This window comes from Ovis canadensis, chromosome 22 (genome assembly GCF_042477335.2).
Source record: "Ovis canadensis isolate MfBH-ARS-UI-01 breed Bighorn chromosome 22, ARS-UI_OviCan_v2, whole genome shotgun sequence".
Classification (NCBI taxonomy): Eukaryota; Metazoa; Chordata; class Mammalia; order Artiodactyla; family Bovidae; genus Ovis; species Ovis canadensis.
Window position 1 is genome coordinate 66760955 of NC_091266.1, and position 27057 is coordinate 66788011.

General features: G+C 63.2%; 1 protein-coding gene across 1 annotated transcript in view; it reads left to right on the top strand.

Annotated features, from left to right (window-relative positions):
• Positions 1 to 26671, top strand: part of KNDC1 (kinase non-catalytic C-lobe domain containing 1) — a 56007-nt gene extending 29336 nt beyond the window's left edge. The window contains exons 12-32 of the mRNA XM_069567435.1: positions 4237 to 4395; positions 4863 to 4940; positions 5435 to 5528; positions 6144 to 6306; positions 6375 to 7039; positions 7220 to 7364; positions 8116 to 8252; positions 8805 to 9148; positions 12713 to 12806; positions 12890 to 12987; positions 13123 to 13343; positions 15579 to 15692; positions 16194 to 16341; positions 16410 to 16589; positions 17052 to 17258; positions 17532 to 17614; positions 17823 to 17973; positions 22253 to 22375; positions 22445 to 22504; positions 23090 to 23247; positions 25023 to 26671. Coding sequence (XP_069423536.1) covers positions 4237 to 4395; positions 4863 to 4940; positions 5435 to 5528; positions 6144 to 6306; positions 6375 to 7039; positions 7220 to 7364; positions 8116 to 8252; positions 8805 to 9148; positions 12713 to 12806; positions 12890 to 12987; positions 13123 to 13343; positions 15579 to 15692; positions 16194 to 16341; positions 16410 to 16589; positions 17052 to 17258; positions 17532 to 17614; positions 17823 to 17973; positions 22253 to 22375; positions 22445 to 22504; positions 23090 to 23247; positions 25023 to 25254 — 3654 coding nt within the window. The 3' untranslated portion in view covers positions 25255 to 26671. The remainder of the gene's footprint in view (positions 1 to 4236; positions 4396 to 4862; positions 4941 to 5434; positions 5529 to 6143; positions 6307 to 6374; positions 7040 to 7219; positions 7365 to 8115; positions 8253 to 8804; positions 9149 to 12712; positions 12807 to 12889; positions 12988 to 13122; positions 13344 to 15578; positions 15693 to 16193; positions 16342 to 16409; positions 16590 to 17051; positions 17259 to 17531; positions 17615 to 17822; positions 17974 to 22252; positions 22376 to 22444; positions 22505 to 23089; positions 23248 to 25022) is intronic.
• Positions 26672 to 27057: the final 386 nt, after the last annotated feature.

Consider the following 27057-nt stretch of genomic DNA (forward strand, 5'->3'; position numbering starts at 1 on the left):
AAAAGCTAAGAAAGTGGGAAGGCAGTCCCTGTTCATAGATTGAAAGGCTCAATGTTAGTACCATGTCAGTTCTTCCCAACTTGATCTATAGATTCAATGCAATTCCAGTGAAAATTCCAGCAAGTTATTTTGTGGCTACCGATGAACCGACTCTAAGGTTTATGTGAAGAGGCAGGAGACTCGGAATAGCAGACACAGAACTGAAGAACAAAGTCAGAGGCCTGGCGCCGCTGCTGCTGCTGCTCAGTCGCTTCAGTCGTGGCCGACTCTGTGCCACCCCATAGACGGCAGCCCGCCAGGCTCCCCCGCCCCTGGGATTCTCCAGGCAAGAACACTGGAGTGGGGTGCCATTTCCTTCTCCACCCAGTTCTAAAACTGATTGTAAGCGACGGTAATCAAGTGTGGCTTTGGCAAAAGGAAAGGCAAATAAAAAGAACAAGACTGCCCGGAAGCACCCACGCAAACACAGTCAACGGGTCTTCAGCAAAGCAGCGAAGGCCTTCCTAGGAGAAGCGACGGTCTCTCAACAGGCGGTGCTAGGACAACAGGACACCCACATGCAACGGAATCCTCACGCAGACCTTGCACTTTTCATAAAACTGACTCGAAATGGGCCATAGCCCTCAGAGCTATAAAACTCCTAGAAGATAATGGAGGAGAAAATCTAGGCAAAAATGTAGATACAAAGCCAAAAGCATGGTCTATGGGAGAAACAGTGGATGCTGGACTCCATTAGAATTAGATGCTTCTGCTCCATAAAAGATGCAGTTAGGAGAGTGAGGAGTCAGGCCACAGACGGGAGCAAAACCCGTATCTGACCAAGCACTTGTATCCCAAATATGCCAAGAACTCTTAAAAGTCTACAACAGAGTGCCTGAAGAACTATGGATGGAGGTTCGTAAAATTGTACAGAAGGCAGTGATCCAAACCATCCCCAAGAAAAAGAAATGCAAAAAGGCAAAATGGCTGTCTGAGGAGGCCTTACAAATAGCTGAGAAAAGGAGAGAAGCGAAAGACGAAGGAGAAAAGGGAAGATACACCCGTTTCAATGCAGAGTTCCAGGGAGCAGCAAGGAGAGAGACGAAAGCCTTCCTCAGCGATCAGTGCAGAGAAATAGAGGAAAACGACAGAATGGGAGAGACTAGAGAGCTCTTCAAGAAGATTAGAGACACCAAGGGAACATTTCATGCACAGATGGGCTCAATAAAGGACAGAAACGGTATGGCCTAACAGATGCAGAGGATATTAACAGGTGGCAAGAATACACAGAAGAACTGTACAAAAATGGTTTTAATGACCCAGATAACCACGATAGTGTGATCGCTCACCTAGATTCAGACATCGAGGAGTGCAATGTCAAGTGGGCCTTAAGAAGCATCACTACAAACAAAGCTAGTGGAGGTGATGGAATTCCAGTTGAGCTGTTTCAAATCCTAAAAGATGATGCTGTTAAAGTGCTGCACTCAATATGCCAGCAAATTTGGAAAACTCAGCAGTGACCACAGGACTGGAAAAGATCAGTTTTCATTCCAGTCCCAAAGAAGGGCAATACCAAAGAATGCTCAAACTACCACACAATTGCACTCGTCTCACATTTCTAGCAAGGACATGCTCAAAATCTCTAAGCTAGGCTTCGAGAGGATGTGAACCAAGAACGTCCAGATGTTCAAGCTGGATTTAGAAAAGCAGAGGAACCAGAGATCAAATTGCCAACAACCATTGGATCATAGGAAAAGCAAGAGAGTTCCAGAAAAACATCTATTCTGCTTCACTGACTACACTAATGCCTTTGATTATGTGACTGTGAGTCACAACAAAAATCCTTAAAAGAGATGGGTATACCAGACCACCTTACCTGCTCCTTGAGAAACCTGTATAGGGGTCAAGAAGCAACAGTTAGAACTTGACATGGAACAACAGACTGGCTCAAAATTGGGAAGGGAGTACATCAAGGTTGTATATTGTCACAATAATTTTGAACAGACACCTCACCAAAGAAGGTATCGTATGGCAAGTAAGCACGCGAAAGATGTCGCACTCTGTCGGGCACTCGGGATGCCAAGTAGAGCAGTGAGTTCCCACCACACACTCGGCAGACAGGCTAAAGTCAAACACTGATGACAGCAAAGGCCCACAAAGGCGAGGAGCAGTGGGGATGCCCATCCGCTGCCACGGGGACCCGGACAACCCGGACGTCTTTCTTAGAGGAATGAAGCTTGTGTTCGCATGAAGTCCTGCACACGACTGTTCACGGCTTTGCCGGCCACAGCCCCAGCCTGGAGGTCTTTCGGCTCAGATGTCTTCAGCGGGTGCAGGGCAGCCCACAGAGTGGCGGCGGTGATGGAGCCGAGAGAGAAGCGTCAGCCCCGAGGGCTGTGTAGCGGGAGGTCCATTCATGTGAAATGACAAAATTAAGAACTGGGGAACAGAGGAATCGTTGCCAGCAACTAAGGCTGGAGGGGACAGGTTGGATCCTGGTGACAGCAGAGCCCCCATCGCGTGGGGCCCACACCAGGGGCCTGGCTGTGGCACTGTGCCCAGCCTTGCAGGGTGTCCCCGCCGGGGCTGGGGGAGGGCACCTGGGCCTCCCTGGGTCATCCCCTGCAGCTGTGTGAATCTACAGTTACCTCAAAATTAGAAGAAAGTTGATAAATACTCAGAACTAACAACTTCCTACCGACCTGAACTAAATTAGGGGCTAAAGAGCCTCTGGAGAGTGACGAGGAGTGGGGAAGCTGCCTTAAAACTCAACCTAAACCCTAGCATCAGGGCGTCTGGCCACGTGACAGGTGGGGAAGGGGACCAAGTGTCAGACTCTACGGGCTCCAAAATCACTGCAGATGGTGACTGCACCCATGAATTTAAAAGACGCTTGCTCCTTGGAAGAAAAGCTATGACCAACCTAGACAGCATATTGAAAAGCAGAGATGTTACTTTGCCAACAAAGGTCTGTCTAGTCAAGGCTATGGTTTCTCCAGTGGTCATGTATGGATGTGAGACTTGGACTATAAAGAAAGCTGAGCACTGAAGAATTGATGCTTTTGAACTGTGGTGTTGGAGAAGACTCTTGAGAGTCCCTTGGACTGCAAGGAGATCCAACCAGTCCATCCTAAAGGAAGTCAACTCTGAATATTCATAGGAAGGACTAATGTTGAAGCTGAAACTCCAGTACTTTGGCCACCTGATGCCAAGAGCTGACTCACTGGAAAAGACCCTGATGCTGGAAAAGATTGAGGGCAGGAGGAGAAGGGGACGACAGAGGATGGGATGGATGGATGGCATCACTGACTCAATGGACATGAGTTTGAGTGAACTCCGGGAGTTGGTGATGGACAGGGAGGCCTGGCGTGCTGCGATTCATGGGGTCGCAGAGAGTCGGACACGACTGAGCGACTGGACAATGACTTGGTATAGTCGGCTGTGTCTGTGCTTCCGGGCAGGAGCCCCGTAGGAAGGGCCCCCGGGTCCCCCACCCCCGGGCTCCACTGCACCGACGGCTGGGACCCGGCCACGCCGAGTCTTCACACCATGGAAAGCCACCAGCGCTGAACTCAGGGCTTGGTTCCCCGTCTTGTCAGCGGGCTGGACTCAATGGCGGCTGTGCGGGATGAACATGACAAGGTTGAACCGGAGTGCGTCGGGTCCGGGACGACCCCGCGGGGTTCGGCACGGGCGCCGGACTCGGCACAGAGGGCGCTGTGGCTCTGGTTTCGCTTTCACCTTTTGAGAGAAACAAAGGCATTGGCCCCACGCAGGTCGGAAGCTCCTGTTGGTCACAGGTCGGCTGCAGATCCAAGAGTCAGATGGAAGTCAGGGGGGCCCTCGGGGAGAAGCGGCCGACTGCACGAGCTTGCAGGGAGGAGCACCGGCCCTTCCGTGACACCCTCCAGTGTGTGTGCCACGCCCCTCGTGTCAGCACATGCTAGCACAGGCCTCTGTGGGCACCGGGAGGACGTGCTTCTGTTCAGGGAGCCTGCTGTCAGCATTTAGCAGCACGGTAGGGTTCTGGGGGACTCTGGGCCTCGGGCCCCCTTCGTGGAGAGCAAGCTGGAAGGTGTGGCCGGGGCCCGGGTCTTCCTGCTCATGCTGAGGCTCTGACGCCTGTGGGTGCTGGTCAGAGCCCCAGGCCAGAGCCTGGCGTGCAGCTCAGGGTCTGTGGTGGGGCCTCCAGGCTCTGAGGACGGCCCCCGCTCGTGGGCAGTTCTGAGCCCGCGGCCCACCCTTCTCCCCACCCAGGCCTCTGTATATTGTGTGGCCGCGGTCCTGTGGACGGCCGCCAAGTTCAGTGTCCCCCAAGACCGCAAGCTGGCCCTGCCACGCAGGCTCAAGACGCTCCTCTTGCACATGGCCAGACGCAGCGCCCAGGAGCGGCCTTCTGCCGCGGAAGCCATCGAGGTACCTGCACTGTGGGGGGCCGGACAGGCTCTCGTCTCGGGGGGAGGTCAGGGTTGGACGGGGAGCACGTGGGTTCATTTGTGGATGGGCGGCCAGGGGCCCCTGCTGCTCATCTCACGACCTTCCCCCAGCCTGTCCCGGTCTCCAGTGCATCCACCGGCCGGGTGGAAAGGGGTAGCCTGGGCCGAGCACGGACCCCACATGCCCAACTTCCCCATACTTCCCCACGGGTCCGCCAGGCTGGGTGTAGCCCCTCGACCCGTGGCGTCCCAGCTGACCACAGCCAGGACAGCCGGGGACTCTGAATCGCAGCCCAGCCCCCAGGCTCTCCCCACGAAGGGGTGCTGTGGGGTCTTCCTGCCGAGAAGCCCCAGGCCTCCGGCTGCCACCCCGCACTCCGACCGGCTTCGCCCCGAGAGTGCACAGCGCGGCCGTGTGTCTGGATGCTGGGCTGTGCTTGCTTTCAGACCTGCAGTGGTTACCTCCTGCAGCGGGGCATGGACAGCCGCAAGATCCTGGCCCACCTGAGGGCGCTGACCTGCCAGGTAAGCTGGGCGCGGCAGACCCCGCAGACCCTCTGTGCTACGCCGGGCCGTCGGGAGAGGCTCCCGCTCTTCCTGCTCAAGGAGGAGGAGACCCTGGGCCAGGGCAGCAGCTCACTCCCCATCCGCTGGCCTGACTGTGCCGCTCTCGGGGGGCCAGGCCCCCGCCCTGGTGTCTGCTGAACCCCTGGCACGTCCTGGGGGTCGCAGAGTGACCCTCAGCTTCCGGGCGTGCTGACGGTGGTGACACCATTCCTTGGATGCGACATGCACTCACCACCCTCATCCACGTGAGGCCTGGCTGCCCCAGGCCTGACCGGCCCCCACCCCAGGAACCAGCAGAACCCGCTGCTCCCAGAAGCCCATGTGCCCCGGGGCTCCCGCTCCAGAGAGACAGAAGCCAGGCCCGTGGGCGCTGGGGGCGCTCAGGCTGCAGAGGCCACGCCTCCGGGGCCTCACGTTCATCCTGCGGAGCTGGCCGCGTCCTTCTGCCCCAGGTTTACCAGGAAGAGGAGACCGTTGGTCTGCAGCGCGCTTTCTCGGTGGTTGAGGTGGACCCCAGCCTGGCAGCCGCACCCAGGCCTAACTCAGGTGGGCCTTGGGACTGGCCCTCTCTGCCTCCCCTGCCCCAGGCCTGTCATCGCCCCTGCCTCCAGGAGTCCAGCCCCGTGTGGACGCTGGATGTGGCCAAGGACCCCAGACGGCGTGTCCAGAGCTGGCCCCCAGCCACCCTGCCTCACACCCCCCGGCTCCTCTGACCCTGCATTCAGGCCTCCCTGTGTCCAGCGGCCAGGGCGGGCGACTTGCCTCTGCCTCGCAGCCCATGTCTCCCAGCGCGCCCCGCCAGCACACGGCCCACAGAGCCTCCCGTCTGCGGCCGGGCCACTGACCTGTTCCAACCTTCCAGCCACGCAGCCAAGTACTGCGCCCTCCCTGCCAGCTCGGGGCAGCCCTGGACGCGCCTCCCGCAGCCTCTCTCCTTGGATTTTCCCTCGCAGTGGCCCTGGGCTTGCTGGGCCCATCCAGGCAGTGCCCATGAAGGCCCGCACTCCCTATGGCCGGCCCCCATGAAGGCAGCGTCCACAAAGGCCCTCACCCACTAAGGCCCGCACTCCCGATGGCCCACACTCGCCATGGCCAGCACTCCCGATAGCCGGCCCCCACGAAGGCCCTCGCCCACCCCGGTCACCCCGTGTTTGTCCCCAGACCTCATGCGGATCGCTGACGACAGCAGGCTTGTGGCCGAGCAGGGCCCAGTGCCGGGTCAGCCCTCTGGCCTCCAAGGGGCCGTGCTGCTCCCAGAGGCGCTCCCCTCTCCAGTCAGTCACTGCAGGCCCGCCGTCCTTACTGCGGATGCAGCTGTCTCCAGGTGGGTGCCGCTCCTGGGGGCTGGAGGGGTCCCAGGCGCCCCCTGAGCGTCATCTGCTCCACTCACAGGGACAGGCCCGCCCTGACCTCAGGGCCAGCGGAGAGCCCAGAAGCCACAGGAGGCCAGCTGGACCCACAGGGCGATGGGAAGAAGGCCGTCACGGCCCCTAGCCCAGAGACAGCTGTGCAGCTGGCGCCCAGCCCCCAAGGGCCCCTCAGGGAGTCAGCACCAAGAGGCTCAGCCCAGGGGTGCCCCTGGACCCCCGCCAGCCCACCAGAGGGGCCGTCAATGCCAACACCACAATCTCCAGCCCCACCCCCGCCCCTGGAGAGACAGGAGTTCTCTGAGGATCGAGGGGCAGAGGAGCCCATCCCAATTCGAGCATCTTCTGATGCGCTTGGGCCCCCCACAGCGCCCCTCAGCCCTCGCCCCCCAGCTGAGCCACCTAGAAGCAGGACCACCCAGGAGGCAGGCCAGGAGCCTGAGAGCCCCCCATTAGCCGCACAGGGCCCCTCCCCGGCCACGGGGAATCCAGACAGCCCTGGGGCCACCCCAGGAGGCCAGCCCGAGGCGCCCCAGCCAGCAGACCGCAAGCTCTGTCCATCCAGCGTGGACGCCCCGCCCCTCCCGGAGGGGGCAGCCTGCGCGTCACTGCAGGAGGCCACGCGCCTCATCCAGGAGGAGTTTGCCTTCGACGGCTACCTGGACCGCGGGCTGGAGGCTCTAATCATGGGTACCAAGGGTCACGGCCCAGGAGCAGGGGTGGGCACGCAGGGATGGGGGAGATCACCTTGGAGCCCAACGCCACGATGCGGCCCAGCACGGGCGGAGCAGGAGGAGGGTCCCAGACCCACCAGCCCCCGGACCCGGAAAATTGCTCACAGCATCCTGACTCTTCCCTCCGCCAACGCAGGGGAGTACATTTACGCCCTGAAAGACCTCACCTACGCCACGTTCTGCGGGGCCATCTCGGAAAAGTTCTGTGACCTCTACTGGGGCGAGAGGCTGCTGCAGAGCCTCTTCAACGTGGTGAACGGACGGACGCCGCCTTCCGGGAAGTAAGACCCCTCCTGGCGCGGACCCCCGGCTCCTCCGCCTGGGCCCCTACCCCCCCGCCTGCCCCGGGGGCTCGCCTCCTGCCGGAGCCCAGCTGGGCGCCCTCCCTAGAGCAGCCACCACGGCCCCCCTTTTGGCCGAAGCGCTGCCTGTGCAGCCGCTCCTCTGGTGGGAAGGGGGCGCCTCCCCTCCCTGGGCCGGCCCCCTGGGGCGTGGGCGGGCGCCCCTGCAGGGACATGTCCCCCCCCCCCCCAGCTGCCCAGCTCCCTCCTGGGTTGGAGGGGAGGTGGCAGCTGCAGGAGTCAGGGCCGGTGGGCTTCCCTCCCCAGCGCTCCTGGCCCCCGCTCTTCACAGGACAGGCCCGGTGACTGTGGCCCAACCCCTCCTGGGGGCCACAGAGCGCGATGTGGGCAGGGGACCTGGCAGGCTTGTGCCTGGAAGGGCAGGGCGCACTGACTCCCAGGCCAGCCCAAACCCCATCTCAGCCTCAGTCCTCCCGGGCCCCCAGCACCCCACACTGAGGGCCACGCACACCTGCCTTCCACCCCAGCCGAGCCCTGTTTTCACAGCACTGCGGGAGGGGCCTCGAGGGGAGACAGGTGCCCAGAAGGTCCTCTGTCCAAGGGCTTGTGTCCACCGTGCTTGCGGCCAGGCTGTCCCAGAGGTGCGGGCAGGGCCTCCGTCCCGAGGTCCCCACCTTCCACCCAGGGGCACCTCCGGTCAGACTGGGGGGGATCCCGGGGGCTCCTGCAGGGTCCTCCGTTCTGATGACAGTGCTTCCGAAGAGACTGGGTCGCAGCTCGAGGGGAGCGGGGCCTGCGCTCCGAGCAGCTGCTCGCCGTCCAGCAGGAGGGCCTCGTGCCTCGGGCCGGGGGAGACCGGCATCTGGGGTGAGACCTTCCTCCAGGGGATCTGTTCTGTGGGGGGAGGGTGGGGGAGTGCTCCCCAGGCACTCAGTGGGCGGCAAGGGCGAGGGCTGGGGCAGCAGTGTGGTGACGGGGTGACAGTGGCATCCTTACTGGACACGAGCCATTTAAGACATCAAGGTGCTTCCTGCAGCTGGAGCCCCAGGCTCCTGATGACGCCCCAAAGCCCGTCGGACGGGTCCCAGCCCTAGGGGCCAGGCAGTTGCGGCTGTGCTCACGCGCAGGATGGCCCCCGGACCGCATGCACTCGGGCACCGTGCGCCAGTGGAGGTGCCCGAGAACAGCCCGCTGCTCGCGGGGACCCCGGGTTCCCAGGTCCCTCTGCCTCGTCTGAGAACAGGCCCAGGTTCCCTGGGATCTCTGTCCTGACTCCGCCCTGCAGGGCGGCCCACTGGGAAGGGGACCCCGAGGACCCTCCCAGCCCCTCCTCGGGACCTGACGCTTCTCCCTACAGTCAGGGCTGGACTGTCTCCCGGAACCCACGTCGTCACGTGTGACCCCCTCTCCTCTGTCCAGGGAAGGAGAAGCCGGGTGTGGACTCGGATGAGCTCTCTCGGGGCAACTTCGAAGTGGGGTTCCGGCCTCAGCAGTCCGTCAAAGCCGGGAGGGAGCGGCAGCCGGGGGCCCAGCTGCAGGGCGGGGGCCCGGCGAGGGGTGGCGAGGCCGAGTCCCGGCCCCCCCAGCCCCCTGAGCGCGGCCTGGCGGTGAGCCCCGCCCCACCGGGCGCGCTGAGCTGCAGCCCCGGCTGGTGCAGTGCCTTCTATGAGGCCGACTGCTTCGGCCCCGACGTGCACAGCTACGTGCAAGAGCTGGCCGGGCAGAAGGCTTCCGGGGACCCTGCGGCCAACGCCCAGAGTCCGGTGAGCCCTGCGTCCGCTGGGGGGGAGGGTGCTCGGCCCCGCCCCGCGCTTCTCTCGGCTTGGAGGTGGCGGGGCTCGGCCCGCGCTTGTCCCAGCTTGGAGGACGGTGCTCGGCCCGGCGCTTGTCTCGGCTTGAGCGGGGGGAGGGTGCTCGGCCCCGCGCTTATCTCCGCTTGGTGGAGGGTGGGGGGGACGGGGCTCAGCCCCGCGCCTGTCTCGGCTTGGGGGCGGGGTCAGGGCTCGGCCCCGCGCGCTGCGGGCAAGGAGGACGTGTCCGAGCCAGGGCTCCCAGTTCCCACCTGTTCCTGCTGCCACCATGCTGGGCAGGGCCCCCACTGTGTGTCCTCCAAGGGGGCTTGTGTTCATGTGCGTGCATCCACCATCTCGGGGGCAGGAAGCAGCTTCTCTCTTTTGGGCTCTTGGCCACCAGGGGCCGGCTGGCAGGAGGTCACCTTGCCCTGGGGACCACAGCTGGGTTTGGGCAGCAGGGTCAGCATGACAGGTGAGAACCACCTTGCCTGTGGCGGTCAGCTCGGGTCGGCTCGGCCAGGCCCCAGGGTCGCTTCTCTGGTGGGCAGCACACTGCATGCCCCTCCGGGTCAGGCGCAGCCCCGGCTCCTCCCAGGTCAGCAGGGTGACGGCAGGTCCTGGATGAGAGCATCCAGGCCTGGCCCTCCGAACCCCAGGTCTCTGCCCAGTCACTGCGGGTCTGCCCCTCCACGACCAGGAGCCCTGACCTGGACTGCGGACCCCTCCTGAGTGACCAGGCTCCCACCTGGGCCACAGCCACGCAGGGTGGGCCCTGGGGGGCAGACAGGAGGGAACGGCCAGCAGCCGGGCACCCCACTCCCGCCCCCCACCGCCTGCAGCCCCGCGCCGCGAGCCTCAGCACCGTCCAGCCCCACCTTCCTGAGTGTCCGCACCCGGCTACGCAGTGCCAGGAGAGGAGGAGCCCAGCAGGCCTCAGTCCCGGAGAGCCAGCAGCCTCCTGTGCTCTCGGCAGCCGCGCACCGTCTGTGTGCTGAGTCGTGCCCGGCTCTGCGACCCCAGGGACTGTGGGCTGCCAGGCCCCTCTGTCCATGGGACTCTCCGGGCAGGAACACTGGAGTGGGCTGCCACACCCTCCCCCAGGGGTCTTCCCGCCCAGGGACTCCCGCCTCGCGCACTGACGGGCGGGCTCTTGGCCGCTGTGCCACCTGGGACCCCACACGCACTGTAGGTGAATCTAATAGAGAAGAGACCCTGGGGTGGGGGTCCCCAAACCCTGTGGGCTTCCCTGGCACCCCTCAACTCTGAGCCCAGGCACCCACAGCATCCCACCAACACTGCTGTCACGCTGACCTCAGCTGGACCAAGAGACAGGACCCCAGACGAGGGCCACTGGGCGGTGGGGCCAGGAGGGCGTGGCCCGGTCAGAGGCAGCTCCACGCGGACCTGCCAGCAGCCCCCACTCAACGGTGCTGGGCAGGGCGGCGGGCTGGCCTGGGAGTCCTCTGATGGCATGGGTGACACGCTCCAGTGTCACAGGTCATGACCTCTGATACTACAGGTCATGTCCTTGGATGTCACAGGTCATGACCTCTGACACCACAGGTCATGTCCTCGTATATTACGTGTCATGATGTTTGACACCACAAGTCACAGCCTTGGATGTCACAGGTCACGATTGCTGGTGGCATTATGTCAGTGTGGGCCCCTGAGGACAGGCAGCCTGTTTCCAGCCCGCGCTGTGCTCGGGGCTGGGGAGGGTGCTGCCTGTGGCCTCCTGGGCGGGTGCCTGGTGGGGTCGTTGGGGCCCTTGTCCTCAATCCCGGGCTCTCCTGGCATAGCCGCTCCTGGAGGGAGACTGGGCCATGGATGAGCCTGGCTGCCCCGCGTCCCACGAGGGTCCTTAAAGGTGTACGGGAGACCAGCTCGGGTCCCAGACGCGCTGGGCCGCTATCTGTGGCTTGCTCGCTCGCAACCCCACGGCCAGGAGGAGGCTCCCACGCCGGGTCCCACACCGGCTCTGCAGGCGGTGCACTCGGGGGCCGGTCCCGAGGGGCACGGTGGGCGGGGGCACGCCGGGCGGGGGCACGCCGGGCGGGAGACTGGTGTCTCTCTCTTCTTCCTGCCCCCGGAAGGCGTATGCCCTGGACCCTGAGTGCGGGCAGGTGGGTCAGGACTTCTGCTCTTGCCCCGGGTGACCCTGACCCCAGCGCCACACTCGGAGACCCACCGTGTCCGTTTCAAACAGGGGCCTTGGAAAAACACAAAAGGCATAAAAATCCCGTGGACACATTTCGCATCTGCTCCCAGAAGGCGCGTGTGTGAGGCCTGGGTGGGCGGGGCCGCCGGAGGGAGCGCGGTCACCTCCCGCCGCTGACCACGCGGGGGCGCCGTCCGCCCGCTGCACCGCGGCCTGCGGTTGCGCGCGTCTCTGCTCAGCTTGCTGTCCTAACAAGGCTTTGCTCCGAGCGTTTAGGTGGGAGGCACCGATCACGTTCACCTCCGTCTTCTCTTTGTCCACACTTTCTGGGCTTTCCGACTTGTGAGTCCTGTTTTATTTATTGTCTACCTCAGGTCCACGTAAATCCAGTGGCCAGTGGGCCTAAACTGTACCTCAGGCCATCCCCGTTTATTGGTCTAATGAGCAGATGCTCCTTTAATTCTGTGAGAACCCTTGGTCGGGTTAGGGCGGGAGGAAGTAACCCTCAGTATTCCATGCAGACCCACCACCCGAGCCCGCCTGGGGCGAGCCCGCCGGTGTGCCTGCCAGGCTGTGCCCACGGGACTGACGCCCGCTCACACCAACCACCCTGCCAATCTTCGTTCACGCGTTTATCCTCAAGGTCTTGGCCTGGCTGACGCCCCTGCTGCCTTGGGGCTCTGCACAGAAGCCCAGGGCTGGGCTCCAGGGGGCTGCGCTCCAGGGGGCTGCGCTCCAGGGGGCTGCGCGTGGCTCCAGGGCTGGCTTGGTGGGCTTCGGGGTCTGCACTGCTGGCCGTGTCCAAGCTTCGTGCCCAAGCAAGGCGGCTGAGCACGTGGGGGGCCCAGCCCACATCACACAGGGGTCCTGAGGGGTGGCACGTGTGGTGGGGGGCCTCAGTGGGTGGGTCCGGGGCCACAGAGGGGCCTCATGGAGCCACAGGTGCCCGCGGACCCTCACTCACGGCTGATCCCTGAGACCAAGGAGACCACGAGAGGCGTGGGCCCAGGTCCCCCCAGCCAGGGACGTGGCGCCTGGGGTTCTCTCCGGGAGGCAACCCCTCTGACCAGAGGGCACTGGACGCGCCCACCTGGCTCTGCCCGCCTTTCCTCCCGGGTGGCTGCGGGGCGGCCGGGCGGGCTGGTGGGGCGGGCTGGTGGGGCGGCCAGGCGGGCTGGTGGTCACCGACCCCGCCCGTTTGGCTGCCTTGTTTTGAGCAAGTCCGTCGAATCTGGTTCCTCCCACGCTACTGAGCCGTCTCCCAGTTCCACTGAGCCGACGCGGACGTCCCGAAGGCCCCCTTGGCCCTGTGGGCGAGCCTGCCTCCCCTGAACCCGAGGGCGGGCGCCCGGGGCTCACAGCTCTTTCCTCCCCAGGAGCTGGAGCAGCAGCTCACGATTGAGAAGAGGAACTTCCGAAAGACCCTGAAGTTCTACCAGAAGCTCCTGCAGAAGGAGAAGAGGAGCAGAGGTGGCCTCGCTGGGCCAGGGCCGGGCTGGGGGCAGGCGGCCCGAGAGGCTCGGGCGCCTCGTGCTGACCGCGTGCCCCCCCAGGCTCCGAGGTGAAGACCATGCTGTCCAAACTGAAGGGGCAGCTGGAGGAGATGCGGGCCAAGGTGCAGTTCCTCGGGCTGGCCAAGAAGTACCTCCAGGCAAGGCCCCGCCCCCGCCCAGAGGCTCCTCCCGCCAACCGCGCGGAAACACGCCCTCCTCCGAGCGGCCGCCCCAGCTCAGGCGCGGAGTGAGCGGGCGGCCGGGCAGGCAGACAGCGCTGACTCGCGCCCCAGGTCGTGTACGCGGAGCAGTGGGGCCTGGAGCCCTGCGCGCTGCCCGTGATCGTGAACATCGCGGCCGCCCACTGCGACACGCTGGACTTCAGCCCCCTGGACGAGTCCTCCTCCCTCATCTTCTACAACGTCAGCAAGCACCCGCGCGGCGGCCGGCAGCCCAAGGCGCGCGTCCTGCAGGCTGGCACCCCGCTGGGGCTCATGGCCTACCTGTACTCCAGGTGCAGCCCGGGGGGGACGCTGGGACCCCTGTGCCCCCAGGCTCCCGTAGACCAGGGGGGCACAGGCCCAGGGTCGGGTGGAGGAGGCGGGCGTCTCCCTGCGCCCCTGAGGCGGGGCTGCATGCTACCTGTGTGGAGTTCCCGTCAGAAACCTAAGTTTGTGTCAGCGCCCACTGGCCTCCTTGGCCAGGCTCCTGGTTGAGGGGCCCAGACCCACACGCATGGGTCTGGGGGCCTGGGTCAGGTGTGCAGGGGGCACTTTGAAGGAGACCCCTGGGAAAACCCGGCCACCATGACTGACAGCCTGCCGGGCTCCTGACTCCACACAGCCGGGCCCCCCCGAGGCACCGTGACTGCGCCCAGCTTCCTAGGTCGCATGCCCAGTAACTGACATGGGGCTCCAGAGCTGAGGGCAGCCTGCACCCAGCCAGCTCTCCACAGCGCTGCTGGGCGTGAGCAGGGTTAGGCTCGTGTGCCACGTGCTAAGGCACTTGAGTCACAACAACCCACTGGGCTCCTCTGTCCAAGGGACTCTCCAGGCAGAAGACTGGGGTGGGTTGCCAGGCCCTCCTCCGGGGATCCTCCTGACCCAGGGATCGAAGCCGGGTCTCCTGTGGTCCCTGCGCTGCGGCAGGTTCTTTACTGCTGAGCCACCGGGGAGGCCCCTTAGGCTCACGGGACCCCAACTAATAACATGGGCGCAAGGGCTCGCCTGCAGCAGGGAGGGGCCAGGCTGCTCACTCCCGGGGCCCCCAGGCACCCCTGACCCCCCATCCCTTGGTGCACCCCCGAGCCCCACATGGGGCTCAGGCTCTGGGCAGCCTCCTTAAGGGCCCATCCCTCTCAGGCCCAAGCAGGTTGGACACAGACCTCCTCCCACGCGATGGTGGGAGCGTCACCCCAGGGTGGCTTCTAGGGGCTCAGCACGCTGCTCCGGAGCCCCTCAGGTCTTCTGTGGGCTGGAGGCTGTTGATAGCCAGCGGGGGACAGGGCCCTCCAGGAGCAGCTGTCTCTGCCCCCCCAAGTCGCCCTCCCTAAGTGGGCTGCCGGGGGCCTCCTGCTGGGGGGCGCTCCGGGCTGCCCCTCAAACTCAGGCCTCCTCATCCGCCTCCCCTGCGGGATGGGGTGTCACTCAGCACCACAACCCTCCAAACTGTTCCAGGAGACATCATGTGTGTGTCACAGGGCATGCGTGTTACGCGTGAGCACAGCACCCCCAAGAGGGCATCCCCTCTGCGGGGAGCTGGACCCCAGCTGCCCAGTCCTGCCTGCGTCTGGCTGGGTCCAGCAAGGGACCAGCGGCCCGCGGGGCCTCACTCCTGGACCCCCACCTCCTTTTTGCTCTCCTGGTGCCGGGGGCACCCCGAGGGGGCCCTGCCTGAGGCCGAGGACCCACAAGCCCCCCCTGCTTTTTTCCTGACAGTGATTTGCAGCTGGGGAAGGGCCCCTGCACCTGCTCAGCTTTCTGAATTAGCGGTTTCTACAAGGAGACAGGGAGAGCCTGAAAAACGGAGATTAAGAAAGTCTTCAGGGGCCTCCCCGGTGTCCAGTGGTAGAGACCCCAAGCTTCCAATGCAGGGGGCGCAGGCTCGCTCCCTGCTTAGGGAACTAGGTCCCGCATGCCGCATCACGCAGGCAAAAAAATCCTTTAAAAAAATGAAATTTAAAAGTCTTCAGACTGAAAATGTTGAGGAATTTCTAATGTGATCAGTACCCCACACCCCTGGCTCATTGGTTCTGAGTGGTGGTCCAGCCAGTGCTTCCAGCACAGAACTCTCGTGTCCACATCTAAGCACTCAAACACACCCGCACACTCACACCAACGCCCACACACACACAGCCACACACCTACCTGTGCACACCTGCACTCACAAGTGCACACACCTGCACACTCACGCCAACGCCCACACACAAATACACACAGCCACACACCTACCTGTGCACACCTGCACTCACACCCACACCCCGTGCACTCACCTCTGCACACAGCCCCACACACACCTGCACTCACGCACAAGTGCACACAGCTGCACTCACATCTGCACCCAGCCGCACTCACACCCATACACACCCACACATGCACTCACCCGCACACGTACACCTCTGCACACACCTGCACACGCACACCCATACACACACCCCTGTGCATTCATCTGTGCACACAGCCGCACACGCACACCCGCACACACCCCAGGCGGGTGCCGGCCGGCCCGCGCTGACGCCCGCCCCCCGCAGCGGCGCCTTCCTGGAGGGCTACGTGCAGCAGTTCCTGTACACCTTCCGCTACTTCTGCAGCCCCCACGACTTCCTGCACTTCCTGCTGGACCGCATCAGCAGCACCCTGTCCAGGTACCCCAGGGTCCAGGCCAAGGACAGCGGCGGAGAGGGGGGTGCAGACGGGCCAGGAGCGGCCATTGATGCCCCCGGAGGGGAGAAGCAGGGTGGGGGCAAGGCAGGTGGGACCCCCATGTACTGGAGGATGTATGGGGGATCCCAAGGGCCTCAGCCGGCAGGCAGGGTCAGCACAGGAGAGCGTGGTGGGCGGTGTTGGACGTGTTCTCGCCCTGAGCTGGCCTGTCCTTGCCCCCAGACGCCCGTACAAGCTCAGGCTGGGCACCCCGGGAGGGGACTCACGGAGGCCCTGCCCACCCCACTGCTCCAGACACCTTCCCAACTTTGGGGCGGGCTGGAGGGGGCGGTGGCTGCAGCAGCCCCTCTCGTGCCCAGGCGGGCGGGCGGCATGGGGCGAGACTTAGGTGCCCGCTAAAGACAGAGCCACGCTCCCCCATCCCGTCCCATCTGGGGATGGTGCAGGGGGCCCTGCCCGGCTCAGGCCTCCTCTGCCTCCAGGGCCCACCAGGAGCCCAACTCCACCTTCACCAAGGTCTACAGGCGGAGCTTCTGCCTGCTGCAGGCCTGGCTGGAGGACTGCTACGCCGTGGACTTTGTGAGGAATGCCGGGCTCCTGGGGAGGCTCCAGGATTACCTCTCCTCCCAGGTGAGGCGGGGGGCGGGGGGGATGCACCCCCCGGGAGGCGGTAGGTGACCCCACGTGCTTCTGCCCAGATTCTGCCCCTGGACGGCTCTGCGGAGCACCTGCTGGGCCTGCTGGAGGTGGGCAGTGAGCGGCGGGCCGAGGGCACCCTGCATGGTACGGACCTGGAGGACCCCAAGGAGGTGGAGGAGGACGCCAGGCCCCTCAACGCCCTGTGTAAGAGGCTCTCAGAGGACGCCGTCTCCCGGAAGGTGCGGCCTTTCCCGGGAAGATGGGCACCAGTCCCGCGCATGGTGCAGCGACACCCACAAAGACACACGTGCATGCCTGTATATGCAGCAGACGGGCAGAGGCGCGCGCGCACTCCGTCTTGCAGCTCCGGGGCAGCCGCCCGGTGAGGCGGGCACTTCCTGTCACAGCCCCGGACAAGGACGAGAGGGCTGGCCAGGGGCTCAGACCGCCCCACCGCCCTGACCCTGGGCCAAGGGCAGGGTGGGATGTGGCCGGGAAGGGGCAGGGTCTCTGGGGGGCCTCACCGTGATGAGTGCAGGCAGCACCACGGCTCCGTCAACAGGGGAGCCGCCGAAATCCCGGGGTCAGGGCGGCCGCGGGCGGGAGGCAGGGCTCTGCCCCGCGGCTCTATCTGAGCCAAGCTGGGGACCCCCGGCCGCCGGCTGCCTGGGCCGCCCTGACCCGAAGGACCCACCCTGCAGAGCTTCCCCTGGCGGCTCTCCCGGGGCAACGGGTTGGCGCTGCCCCACCACAAGGGGCGCCAGTACAGTATCGCGTCGGCCCTGCCCAAGCCCTGCTTCCTGGAGGACTTCTACGGGCCCTACACCAAGGCCGGCGAGAAGGGGCCCTACTTCCTGACCGAGTGCAGCACCCAGCAGCTCTTCAGCCAGCTGACGCTGCTCCAGCAGGTGGGGGCGCCAGGCCCACACGGCCTGCGGGGGGCGCCCTGACCTGCCCTGCCCTGCCCAGGGCCCTTCCTGCTAGAACTGGGCGGGCGGTCAGCCCCTAGGTGCCCCTCCCCAGCCCCCGCCGACCCAGGCCCCGCCACCCGGCAGGCGACGGCAGGAACAGGGACGCAGCGGCCGCCCACCCCCTGCCGCGGCCGGGTGGACGTGCGGAGCCCCCCAGAGCCCCAGCCCTGAGACGGGGTGCTGCTTGCCCTGTGTCCTCATCCCTGGCAGGAGCTGTTTCAGAAGTGCCACCCCGTCCACTTCCTAAACTCGCGGGCCCTGGGCGTCACGGACAAAAGTGCAGCGGTCCCCAAGTGAGTGTCGCGAGCTGGGGGCGCTGCGGTGGCCAAGGGGGTCGGGGCTCCACCCGGCCATTTCCGCCGGGTGTAAATGCCTTTCCAGACACTGGCTAATGGGTAATGCCTCGGGGTTCCGGGCTGGGCACCACCCCCCTCCTCAGGGTCCCAGGCACTGCTGTGTCCCGACTGGGACACGCTGAACCCGTGCCTGCATCTCTTGTAGGGCCAGCTCTTCTGAGTCTCTGTCAGCCAAAACCTGCAGCTTATTTCTGCCCAACTACGTCCAGGACAAATACCTGTTACAGCTTTTAAGAAGCGCTGATGACGTCAGCACCTGGGTTGCCGCCGAGATCGTGACCAGCCACACCTCCAAGGTCGGTGCCTGAGGCTCCAGCCCCAGCACAGGGTCCGGGGTGCCAGCGGTAAGGGCACCTCCCTGGGCGAGCCCCTCTGCTGGGGGTGCACGGAAGCGTCCCAAGCTGAAGCCCCTGGAGCAGGCGAGCACTAGGGGCACTCAAGGCAGGGCCCCTGCGGTTCCCCGGCCTCCACCCCTGACCCCTGACGAAGCCCCAAGGCCCACCAACATACCCAGAGTTCCCCAGTCTTTCCCCTTTCAGGGACAATCTTCCAACTTCAGAGGTTTATTAGCTGAAAGACTGACCCCTCCTCACTTGTGCCAGGACGTGGGCACCGGGACCCTGCCCTCGCCCCCATCTGCTCCAATCCTTGATGTCTTCCTGAGCGACACCAACCTGCAACTTTCCGCTCACCCCATCAAGGGCATCACACGGGCCTCCAAGTGCTTTGGGGGGACGTGGGGGGGCACCGGTGCCTTGGGGGGGGCACCGGTGCCCCGGGCACAGGCCAGAGCCCTCTCCAGCCCCACCCGGGGCGGCGGCCAGGGGACCACGCCAGTGTCGCTGTGAGCAGACGGTGCAGGGAGGGCTGTTCGCGGGGCGGTGTGAGGTCTGCAGGGGCAGCACAGGGCAGGGATGAGGGAGAGAGCCCTGGGCGGACGTGCTGACCAAGCCTGAAACACACACGGTCCCCACGCTGCACGTGGCTCGCTATGCCGTCAGAACAACCGGAGATGGATTTCCACACGTAAACTCTGCTCTCAGAAAACGGTCAGAACTCAAAAGCTGAGCCAGAGGATGTAACAGGAAGACCACACACAGACCTCACCAGGTGGTCAACACTGAAATCAGACTGACTATATTCTTTGCAACCAAAGATGGAGAAGCTCTATACAGTCAGCAAAAACAAGACTGGGAGCTGACTGTGGCTCGGATCATGAACTCCTTATTGCCAAATTCAGACTTAAATTGAAGAAAGTAGGGAAAACCACTAGACCATTCAGGTATGACCTGAATCAAATCCCTTATGATCATACAGTGGAAGTGAGAAACAGATTTAAGGGCCTAGATCTGATAGATAGAGTGCCTGATGAACTATGGAATGAGGTTCATGACATTGTACAGGAGACAGGGATCAAGACCACCCCCATGGAAAAGAAATGCAAAAAAGCAAAATGGCTGTCTGGGGAGGCCTTCAAATAGCTGTGAAAAGAAGAGAAGCGAAAAGCAATGGGATAAAGGAAAGATATACCCATCTGAATGCAGAGTTCCAAAGAATAGCAAGAAGAGATAAGAAAGTCTTCCTCAATGATCAGTGCAAAGAAATAGAGGAAAACAACAGAATGGGAAAGGCTAGAGATCTCTTCAAGAAAATTAGAGATACCAAGGGAACATTTCATGCAAAGATGGGCTCGATAAAGGACAGAAATGGTAGGGACCTAACAGAAGCAGAAGATATTAAGAAGAGGTGGCAAGAATACACAGAACTATACAAAAACAAAAAAAAGATCTTCATGACACAGATAATCACGATGGTGAGATCACTCACCTAGAGCCAGACATCCTGGAATGTGAAGTCAAGTGGGCCTTAGGAAGCATCACTATGAACAAAGCTAGTGGAGGTGATGGAATTCCAGTTGAGCTGTTTCAAATCCTGAAAGATGATGCTGTGAAAGTGCTGCACTCAATATGCCAGCAAATTTGGAAATCTCAGCAGTGGCCACAGGAAAGGAAGAGGTCAGTGTTCATTCCAATCTTGAAGGCAATGCCAAAGAATGCTCAAACTACCGCACAATTGCATTCATCACACACTAGCAAAGGAGTGCTCAAAATTCTCCAAGCCAGCCTTCAACAGTACGTGAAATGTGAACGTCCAGATGTTCAAGCTGGATTTAGTAAAGGCAGAGGAACCAGAGATCAAATTGCCAACATCCGCTGGATCATCAAAAAAGCAAGAGAGTTCCAGAAAAACATCTATTTCTGCTTTATTGACTATGCCAAAGCCTTTGACTGTGTGGATCACAATAAACTGTGGAAAATTCTGAGAGATGGGAATACCAGAACACCTCACCTGCCTCTTGAGAAATCTGTATGCAGGCCAGGAAGCAACAGTTAGAACTGGACATGGAACAACAGACTGGTTCCAAATAGGAAAAGGAGTACATCAAAGCTGTATGTTGTCACCCTGCTTATTTAACTTATATGCAGAGAACATCATGAGAAACCCTGGGCTGGAGGAAGCACAAGCTAGAATCCAGATTGCTGGGAGAAATATCAATAACCTCAGGTATGCAGATAACACCACCCTTATGGCAGGAAGCGAAGAGGAACTAAAGAGCCTCTTGATGAAAGTGAAAGAGGAGAGTGAAAAAGTTGGCTTGGAGCTCAACATTCAGAAAACTAAGATCAGGGCATCTGGTCCCATCACTTCATGGGAAATAGATGGGGAAACAGTGTCAGACTTTATTTTTTGGGCTCCCAAATCACTGCAGATGGTGACTGCAGCCATGAAATTAAGACATTTACTCCTCGGAAGGAAAGTTATGATCAACCTAGATAACATATTAAAAAGCAGAGGCATTTGTCAACAAAGGTCTGTCTAGTCAAGGCTATGGTTTTTCCAGCAGTCATGTGTGGATGTGAGAGTTGGACTCTAAAGAAAGCTGAGCGCTGAAGAATTGATGTTTTTGAACTGTGGTGTTGCAGAAGACTCTTAGATTCAACCAGTCCATCCTACAGGGGATCAGTCCGGGGTGTTCATTGGAAGGACTGATGTTGAAGCTGAAACTCCAGTACTTTGGCCACCTGATGCAAAGAGCTGACTCATTGGAAAAGACCCTGATGCTGGGAGGGATTGGGGGCAGGAGGAGAAGGGGACGACAGAGGATGAGATGGCTGCATGGCATCACCCACTGGATGGACGTGAGTTTGTGCAAGCTTCAGGAGTTGGTGATGGACAGGGAGGCCTGGCGTGCTGTGGTCCATGCGGTCGCAAAGAGGACACGACTGAGCGACTGAACTGAGCTGAACAGAAGCCCTCAGAGGTGGCAGCTCACCCCGTTCGGATCCCATCCCTGGGGACGCGGGAGCACAGGGGCACAGAGAAAGGGAAGCAGCGGGGCGCGTCTGACAGAGGGAGCCGCTCGGTCGCGCCCGCCTCTCTGCGACCCCAGGTGCTGCACGGCCCACGGAATCCTCCAGGCCAGAACGCTGGGGTGGGCAGCCTTTCCCTTCTCCGGGGGGTCTTCCCAACCCAGGAATTGAGCCCAGGTCTCCTGCATCGCAGGCGGATTCTTCACCAGCAGAGCCACCAGGCAGGCCCTGTCTTAGACGAGTGACGGTGGGAACAAAGGGAAACGAGGCCTCCGGCTTCAGCAGTGGGCGCAGAAGTCACGGGACACAGCAGCTGCGATGAGGAGGCCACCCCGTGTCCACCAGCAGCGAATGGACCGACCGTGCAGCCCACTGCCCGTGCCAGGGCCTGTCACTCAGCCCCACGTGGGGACAGCCGGGGACACAGGCCACGGTGCTGAGCCTGGTGTGGGGGAGAGAGGCTGGCCGCCCGAGGAGACCGCCACAAGACCCCAGTATCCGAGGCCGGCCCCCGTGTGGGGCAGCTCTGCCTGCAGTGGCTGGGGGCTCCTGCTTTGCGTCTGTCCAGACCTGCAAAGAAAAAGACGTCAACGGGAGAAGCAGGCGTGTAACTGTTCTCACGCCAGGCAGGGGGCGGCCACGTGCTGAGTGACCCCTGGGCCATCCCGGGACCCAGGCACTGGCCAAGCGCAGCAGCAGGGTGTGCGGTGGGGTCGCAGGTGGTGTCCCCCCCGAAGGATGGTGCTGGCCGTGGCGACGGTCCGCGGGGTGCAGCTGAAATGAGGGTCAGCTGGATCCTCCAGAATCTCCCAAGTCACCGCAATCGTGTGAAATCCAAGCACTGACGGGCCTTGCACTGGGCTGTGGACAGAGACTCCCTCGGGGGTGGGGGGTGGTGCTGGGGGTTCCCAGCCGACCCAGCGCTCCGCCCTGTGGACCAGCGACCCTGTGAAGCAGGCAGCACAAGCCCGTCCCGCCGGCCGGGCGGAGGAGACCCTGGGCCCCTGTGGGCCCCCCTCCCCCCGTCCTGGGCGTGCCCCGCTGCCCCCGTCTGTCCTGAGCCGAGGTTTGTCCAGGGGACAGTGAGCACCTGGCCTGCCTCTATGCCTGTCCCTGTGGGCCGCCTGCTCCACCCACCCCGACGCCGACCCTGCCCTGCACCCCTCAGAGCTCAGGACGTGAGTGTCTCGTTCTCTGGTTTCAGCTGCAAGTGACCCTGCTCTCCAAGTTTCTGCTGATCGCGAAGTCTTGCTACGAGCGGAGGAACTTCGCCACGGCCATGCAGATTCTGGGCGGCCTGGAGCACGCGGCCGTGCGCCAGTGCGCGGTGGGTCCCCCACGCGGCCGGGCAGGGGGGCCCCGCGGGGCCGGGGTTTCACCCACGCTTTTACTCTAGGCCTGGAGAATTCTGCCCGCGAAGATAGCAGAGGTGATGGAGGAGCTGAAAGCTGTGGAGGTACCGGTGTGCGTGAGCTCCCGGGAGCTCGCGTCCCCCCAGGGGCAGCGGGTGATGGGTGGCGGGACCGGCAGAGGCAGGGGCGCTCCAGGAGCCCTGCCTGCCGACTGTGCCTTATGGGTCTGACTCCCGCTGGGGGTGCAGGTATCCAAGCCCACCGCCTCCTGACTGCCCCTCGAGAGAGAGACGGTCGGCAAGGACACAGCCTCTGGCTGACGGGCCGAGGCGCCAGGGGCAGCCTGCGTCCAGCCCAGGCCCAGCTCCGCCAGTGGGACGGCTCCCGTGTGTTGTCGGCTGACAGCAGCCGGGGGCCTGCCGCTGTCTTGTTAGGGTGGAGGTTCCTCAGCGCGCTTCTGGAACCAGCACCTCAGCAGCAGGAAGCGCATGTCTTTCTGGGGAGTCAGTGTTCCTCCTGTGCCCACACGCTGCAGAGCCTGGACCCCCAGCCCGGGAGCCAAGGGGCATTTTGAATTGGATGGCAAATTGGGGTGTGGCGCCCCATGCATCAAATGGCACTGGCCAGCCCTGCTGGGCACCAGGGATGCCCCCTTGCCCCTGCTCACCCCATGCCCGTCTGGGTCCCAGGTCTTCCTGAAGAGCGACAGCCTGTGTCTGATGGAAGGACGGCGCCTCAGGGCCCAGCCCACCCTGCCGTCAGCCCACCTGCTGGCCATGCACATACAGCAGCTGGAGACGGGAGGCTTCACCATGACCAACGGGGCCCACAGGTGGAGCAAGCTCAGGTGAGGGGCCCACAGGTGAGCAAGCTCAGGTGAGGGGCCCACAGGTGAGGGCCAACAGGTGGAGCGAGCTCAGGTGAGGGGCCCACAGATGAGCCAGCCAGGTGAGGGGCCCACAGGTGAGCAAGCTCAGGTGAGGGGCCCACAGGTGAGCAAGCTCAGGTGAGGGGCCCACAGGTGAGCAAGCTCAGGTGAGGGGCCCACAGGTGAGCAAGCAGGTGAGGGGCCCACAGGCAAGCCAGCCAGGTGAGGGGTCTCCCCATCCCTCCTATTCCTCTGAGGCCTGGACCACAATGCCCCCACCTAGCCCTCACCCTGGCCCAGGCTGCCACACGCTCCCTCCAGGTGACCCCCAGCTGCCTCCTCCTCCACAAGTGCGGGGTAAACATTTCCCATACCGCTGGCATCCGTGGCCCCAAACACCGCCCCAAGGTCGAAGGTCGTTGCAACCTCCCTTCCTGTTGGGAGAGCAGGCACACCCTGAACCCCAGCTCTGTGCAGCCGCCCCCAGCCCCCGGAAGCCGCCTCCTCCCTCTGTCCCGCTTCCGCTCTCCTGTTGGAACCCTGGTCAGGCCCCCGCCCCTTCAGCTGCTGGCACCCCTGGGGACCCACCAGGAGGCACAGACTGGGCGCTGTTTGCGACCACCCTCACCGTGACCCAACCAGCGACTCAGACACCCCCAAAGAGGGTCACTGCCCACTTCAGCCTGTGCGGCACCAGTCCCCTCAGCATCCAGGCCCAGGCCAGCCTCTCCAGGGGCTCCCGGCCACATCGCCCCTCCACAGCGCCCCAGGCCCACGCTGCCTCCAGCTCAGGGCCAGCGGGTCTGCAAGGAGCACCCCCTCCCACAGCTCCGTCCTCCCCGCCCTGCCCTGCCCGCCCGTTCACACTGGAGTCAGGTGGAGGCTGGTCCAGCCTCCTGGGGTCAAGGACAGCAGCCTTGCTTTGCGAGCAGGGCCCAGGGGGCACGGAGCCCAACATTTCCACCTGTGCCTGCGAGACCCCTTCAGTCCCTGAAAACAGTAGTTTAGAGATAACACTATTATCCACAAGGCATACTTAACTGTAAGAGGTCCATGGCGATCAACGGGGAAGCGGGCACTGAGGGAAGGCCACAGTCCAGAAAGGGCCTGGCCAGGCTCTGCTCACGCGTGCTCCTCCTGACACGGCTCACGGGCGCGTGTGTTTGCACACCTGTCTCATTAACAATGGAGGCATTCGCGTGGAACACACCACGTCTTCACCCAAAACCAGGGTGGGCACATGTGTCTGGGGTCCACAGCCTCCCCGGTCCACAGCTCAGAGGCCCCCGTTTTCCGGATGACGCCCGGTGGAGTGTCAGCTGCCGCCTGACGCCCAGCTCTGGAAGGCAAAAGGCTAGCTCCCCGCGTGGACGGTTCACTGGGCGCCACGTCATTGAACGGGGCCGGGCCAAAGTGCAGAGCACCAAACCCGCCCGGATGGACTAACCCGTGTGCGCTCCACGCTTCCTTATCGTGGGGATTTCAGCACTGACCAGGTCTCACACAGCACATCTCCGGTCAGCGTTTGTGGAATGAAATGTGGACGGACAGATGGAGGGAGGGAGGGATGGACAGACGCAGGGCAGGTGGACAAACATGCCTGGGCCCTGAAATGAGGTCTGGCGTGTGAATGAACAGCGGCCCCTCGCGGTCTGAACTCTGATGCGGCCGGGCTGGGACTGGCCAGTGCCCACCAGCTGCAACACCGCCCCCGAGACGCGCGCAAACTCATGTCCCATTTCTTCCCGACACAGAAACATTGCCAAGGTGGCGAGCCAGGTCCACGCGTTCCAGGAGAACCCCTACACGTTCGCCCCCGACCCCAAGTTGCAGTCTCAGCTCAAGCAGAGAATCGCCCGCTTCAGCGGGGCTGACATCACTGTGCTGGCGGCGGACAGCGGGGCGGGCCCCCGGCAGGCGGCCAGCGAGAAGCACTCCCGGAAGATTCAGGACAAGCTGCGGAGGATGAGAGCCACGTTCCAGTAGCAGAGGTGGCAGCCCAGGGTGGACTGGGACCCCCCGCGGCCCAGGGGGGCCGTCGGACGGGAGTGCAGGCTCAGACACGGACCCAGAGATGGCACCGGGAGGCTGACTGTAAAATTTAAAGATGTGAGATGTAAACCAGACCGGGGTGAGCAGGCTCCCAGGAGCCGACCCCCGGACGCTCATTATGTTTCCCAGACGAGCAGCTCCCGCCCAGCCTGCCCCCAGAGCCCCACACCCCTCGGACTGTAACCCGGGTGCCCCCGAGCAGCGTTTGTGTGAGTCTGCCAGTGTCTGCCATGACGGAGGGCCAAGACGGACCCCTGGTCCCCCTGCTAACGACAGATTCCAAGGGTTCTGGAACCTTCCATGTGAAGCCCTGAGGCTTCCAGGGGCCGCAGCCCAGCCCTGGGCTCACAGTTCCCCCACCAGACATCCCGCCCTCTGTCCCAAGCGCTGGCTGCTCGCCCTGCCCTGGGGTGGGGGTGCCCGAGCCTCACAGCCTTCACCCGGCCACCCCCTGCTGCCCGCCAGTGGCTCGCAGCTCCCACTGGCCGCTCCCCGTGCCCCATGGCCCCGGTGCCCGCCGCTCGCCACTGAGAGCACTGCCCCGTGGGGCGGGTTCCCCTGTGCTGAGGCCCCGCGTCCAAGGGCACAGGACTTAGACGGCAGCTCCAAAGCCGAGACAGCCTCAGCGGCCCCTCTGCGACCCCGCTGGGTGTGGGGCGCCTGGGGGTGGTCCCGGACGCCTTCAGCACCCGTGCATGCGACACGCACACCCGTGCCCGCCTCCCGTGGCTGGCTGCCACTGTGCTTTCGGAGAGGAGAGGCGCCTGCTGCCTCGGGGGCACAGAGCGCTCCCCAGGGCTGTTTCCACCGGCCTGCTGGGGTCGCCTTGCCCAGCGCAGGCAGGACGTGCTCGGCCAGCGGCTTGGGGACCAGGGCTGGGCCTCACACACCTGCGGCAGGGAGGCCAGCACCCCGGACCGTCCCAGGCATCAGCATCCTTACGTTGCAAATCGCCGCGAGACCCGAGATTCTTCTTTTGAGTTTTAGGATTAGTGATTCTTTGGCGCAACCAGCTAGTAGTATTACAAGGAAAACCATTACCTGATAAAACGCTGAATTTCTAACGTCAGGGTGTTTCCCCACGTCTGTTCACTCCCGACACCTAGCTCCTGCATCTGTGAAATGCGACAGGCGTGCGGCACGCCTGGCCCTGCCGTGGCTTTCATGTGAGAATTCGGTTCTGCAGATGAACTCCTGCGTTTTCAGCACTGAACTCAAAAGCTCAGCGGCTGCGTGAACACGCACTCCAGCCAGACCGGCTCTGCCCCGGGAGCGGCCGCCTCGGCCCCCGCGCCCGTCTGCATGTCGCGCTCACGCACTCCAGTTTCTAATAAAGCCGTTTCTACCAAGACGGCTGCCCACGGCTCCCGCACTTTGTCTGCCCCGCAGATCACGGGGGGCTCCCCACAGCCACGACGATGTCTCCAGGGCTGCTTGTGAGGGCGGGCGGCAATGATCTTGGGTGACAAGCCAGGGGCAAGGCGGCCCCAGGACCTCGCCCCACACCCCGGGGCCTACAAGCTGCCTCCGGAGGAGACGGCCGGCCTCCCACAGTCGCCGCCCGCGGAGGCCTCCGGGCACCACAGCCCCGCCCTGCCCACCACAAACCCTGCCATCCCGGGGCCTGGCCACCCAGACCTCGCCCACAGCCCACAGGTTGGACGGCCAGCTTGTCCTCGCGGGGGGACTGAGGGGTGCCCGGGCCTGTCACCACCAGGAAGGGTCGTGCTGCTGTGG